Raw genomic sequence first — 4,039 nt, 5'->3', positions numbered from 1 at the left:
TCTGTGATTCTGAAGGTTTTTTTATCAGGTCATTTCTTGCTTTGTGATTTTTTGTTTGACTGTTGAGTTTTTGGGTTTTTCTGGCCGTTTTTGTTGTTGCGGGTCATTTCTTCTTTTGTTGCTCGTTACCTTCTTCACATGTTGAATAAATAAAAAATGAAAATAAAAAACTGACTCATTTGAGTGTTTCTCTGGAGGGTCTGTGTGAAACATCACATCAAAAATAAGACTAAAAACAGTTACCAAAATAAAATACGTAGCCGGTCAAAGAGGACAGCGTGAAGGAGCGACACCTCCGATATCTCACGAGGAAATTATGTTTCATATTTATAACTTAAGTATTATCTTTGATCTTATTTTGGGACTTTTTTCAGGTCATTTCCTGTTTTTGTTCTTTCACTTTTGTTTTTGTCTTTGTTTTTTTCTCATTGCAGGTCATTTCCTTTTACATTTTTCCTCATTTCTTTCTTTTTTTAGAGTCATTTCTTGTTAAATTGCTCGTTGCTTTTTCTTCCACGTTTATAAAAGAAGTCACACTCAGAGAGTTCGGAGTTCAAAGGTCAAATACTGTGAACGCAGCACAAGAAGTGACATCGCTCCAGGTTTCAAAGGGTTAATAATAGTAACGATGATGATGATGATGATGATGATAATAAGAGGAAGAATAATGTGTTCATAAACCTCAGAAAGATCCGGTTCTCGGTTTTCTGCAGTTTTGAGATACTGACTTTTAAAGTTTTGCAGACGTGAAGTGAACCTTCATTTTTTTCTAAATAAAAAGTCCAAAAAAAAAGCACAAACCGAAAAAACCCTCCGTCATGTTAATGAGTTTCACAGAAATAGAAAATATGAATGACTCCGACAGAACCATGAAATTCTGACCGTCTATGAGGCATCATGACGCCACGTTTTGGGGTTTTTTTCCATAAAATAAACCAAGTCAACATCATTTTATATTTTTGGGTTTTTTTGGTCCATAGAGGCAACACTGAACCATAGTGGTAGAAAATGAAAAAAAGAGGGTTACTATTCTTTTTTTTTTTTTTTTCACTTAAGAGCTTCTTTTTTTAATTAGCTTTTCTCGCTGCTTTTATTTTTGGTTTTATTGTGGTTTTTCTTATCACTTTCAAGCAGGCTGGAAAACAGTCCAAATATTTCTTTGCATGAATCCAAATTTTAGCAGAATTGAAATAAAAACTTTCATTGAGTTGTTTGCTCATGTGAATGTAAAGTGCATTATAAATATAATCTATTATTGTTATTATCATCATTATTATTATTAATATCATCATCATCATCATCATCATCATTATTATTATTATTAAACTCAATAATACTCAAGTTCACTTTTAATTTTTTTTCCAACTCTTTTATTCAAGTATTCAAAATGAACATACAATTAGAAAAAACATGTTTATATATGTCTGTGTGTGTATAAATTAATGTTTGAATAAGAAGAAAAACCTAAAGGGTATGATGTCGTACATGTTCAAAACTGTAATAAAACTTTGTTCCATACTCGTACAAAATATTAAACAGCTTCCAGTTAAAAAACAATCCTGTATTTAAAATACAGCAACATGAAAAATTAACTTTTCTCTTCATTTGTGAGAATAATCACAATAATGAGGAGCAAAGGTGTGAATGAGCCTTTAGCATATTTCATATATGAAAAATATATGAAACCAAAATATCAACAATTTTTGGAGATATTTTTATGGTGTTTTTCCTGGTGCTTTTTATCTTCCAAACTTCTAAATTCTGATCTAATAATTCGACGTCCCCAAACATCAGAGAAAACGTCGATCACAGTTTCACATCAGAACAAAATATAAAACCAAAACTGTCCTGCTTCAATCACGTTTACATTTCAGCAACGATTTTTTCATTAAAGACAAAAAAGATTATTAAACTAGTGAAGATTCAACTTCACTCGTCTGTTATTGTGAATCCACTTTATTCCTAAATGCAAATACACAGAAAAAGACGTTTTTATGGAGATGATCATGAGGGTCCGGATCAGACCTGAGACCTGAGAAAACTGTCCTGATGACTTTTGGAAATGTGAAAAAGGAAAACGACAAGAAATAATAAATAAAAAACAAAAACTCCAAGAAAGTGATTTTTTACAGGAAAAAAATTCCAGTTTTCCGTTATTTTCGGCTAATTTTCTTGGAGGTTTTAATAAACTGTGGGATTTTTGTCTTGTTAAAGTATTGCAACATAAGTGAGGATGTTCTGCGTGAGTGTAAACGGCTGAAAAAGGGTTAAAAACACACCTGACATGATGTCAGTCAAACTTTATCGTTCTAAAGCTGAAACGTGTCGCTCAAATATTCAAACTCACGCCGGGATTATTTTCCCGCTCATCATTTTGCGGATACTCTGCTGGATCTCCTGCAGCTGAATCCCGTAGACGACGGGGTGCAGCAGAGGAGGGAGGACAAAAAAGTTGATAGACGTGAGGACATTGACTGTTTTTGGGACGTGTTGATGGAGACGATTATACAGGACGCCGAAAAAAGAGGCCACGGAGAAGTTGAGAAAGGTGACAAAGTGCGGCGTGCACGTCTGCAGCGCTTTCGTGCGGGACTCTTTGCAGGTTTTCAGGATCACCGTGAAAATCTGAGCGTAGGACAGGACGACCAGGAGACCGGGGACGAGCATGACGCAGACGGCGCTGCACAGGCCGAACGCGCCGACGGCAGGCGACCGCTCACAGGAGAGCTTCGAAACCACCAAACTGTCACACGTCAGTTTGTCCACCGTGTGCGTGCACAGGGCGAGCGAGGAGATCATGTACACGTGCACGGCCGAAAGCGTGCCGAGCAGCGCGTACACCGCCAGCAGCATCAGCGCGACCCTGGCCGGCGTCATGACGCAGCCGTACAGCAGAGGTTTGCAGATGGACACGTAGCGGTCATAGGCCATCAGCGCCAGGATGCAGAACACGCAGCCGCCGTACACGTTGGTGAAAAACACCTGCGTCAAACAGCCGGCCAGCGACGTCTGCGGCGCGTCGGCCATCAGGTGTCTCATCACGAGGGGACACACGGCCGAGCTGCCCACCGCGCCGCTCGCGGCCAGGTTCGCCAGCAGCACGTACATCGGCCTGTGCAGCCGCCGCTCCGCGCAGACGACCACCAGCAGCAGCAGGCTGACGCACAGACCGCAGACGTAAAGCGCGCAGACGCAGACGAACAGAGCGACGTTATAGACACGCAGAGAGCTGTAGAGACTGAAGGTGAGCGGGACAGAAGACACGTTCATCCTCAGGCGGCTCAGGACGGACACCGAGACGTCTGGCTGGACATGAGGACTGCACTGTTTGATAACTGCCTGATGTGTCCTCCTCCCTCTCCTGCTCCTCCTGCTCCTCCTGCTCCTCCTCTGACTGAGCTGATGACAGACGTCTGTTTTTATAAACCTTGAACGTCCAGCGGTGACCTTTTTCTTCGGGCCCCTCAGAGGCCAAAACACAACAGGCGAAAAGAAACACCAGAAACACTCAACTCCCTCTGATTTGGGGGCCACGTTACAAACTGACAGGAGGCCAGGGGCCAGGGGTCAAGGGTCAGGGTCAGGGACCAGAGGCCAGGGGCCACTTTTTGACTTTTTGGGTCACATTGTTTTTACTGTGGTAACCATGGTAACCACGGGCAGCCTCTCACAGAGCCTGTTTTTGTCAGAGTGTGGAGACACAGCGGGTCAATAAAGGAGACTGGAGCTTTTATTCGAAGTTTTACGGTATTCCGGTTTCCTGCGTGGCGTCTCAGCTGAGGCCGGACAGATTTTGGGGACGTGAAGCATTTGATGATCCGCCAGGAAATGACATCACCATCAGCATGAACACCGCACTTCTGTCCTGACTTCCAGGTCAGAGGATCAAACAGGAGCATCGGCGCCGCTCTGTTTGTCCACAGTAACCATGGCGACAGCAGTGTCCTCCCATGATTTCCCATGATGCACGGGGTGCTAATTGGCCCGTCGGCGGAGCCGCTCGGAGCCTCCAGAGCGTCCGAGTGTCCACCCAAATGTC

General features: G+C 42.6%; 1 protein-coding gene across 1 annotated transcript; it reads right to left on the bottom strand.

The window, feature by feature from the left end:
• Window positions 1-2,343: 2,343 nt before the first annotated feature.
• Window positions 2,344-3,270, bottom strand: LOC121966465 (olfactory receptor 10J1-like). Its single transcript, XM_042516556.1, has one exon. The coding sequence runs from the start codon at window positions 3,268-3,270 to the stop codon at window positions 2,344-2,346; it is 927 nt and encodes a 308-aa protein (XP_042372490.1).
• Between the last annotated feature and the right edge of the window lie 769 nt (window positions 3,271-4,039).

Source organism: Plectropomus leopardus, unplaced genomic scaffold (assembly GCF_008729295.1).
Source record: "Plectropomus leopardus isolate mb unplaced genomic scaffold, YSFRI_Pleo_2.0 unplaced_scaffold24698, whole genome shotgun sequence".
Taxonomy (NCBI): Eukaryota; Metazoa; Chordata; class Actinopteri; order Perciformes; family Serranidae; genus Plectropomus; species Plectropomus leopardus.
This window is presented reverse-complemented; position numbering and strand designations above follow the sequence as displayed.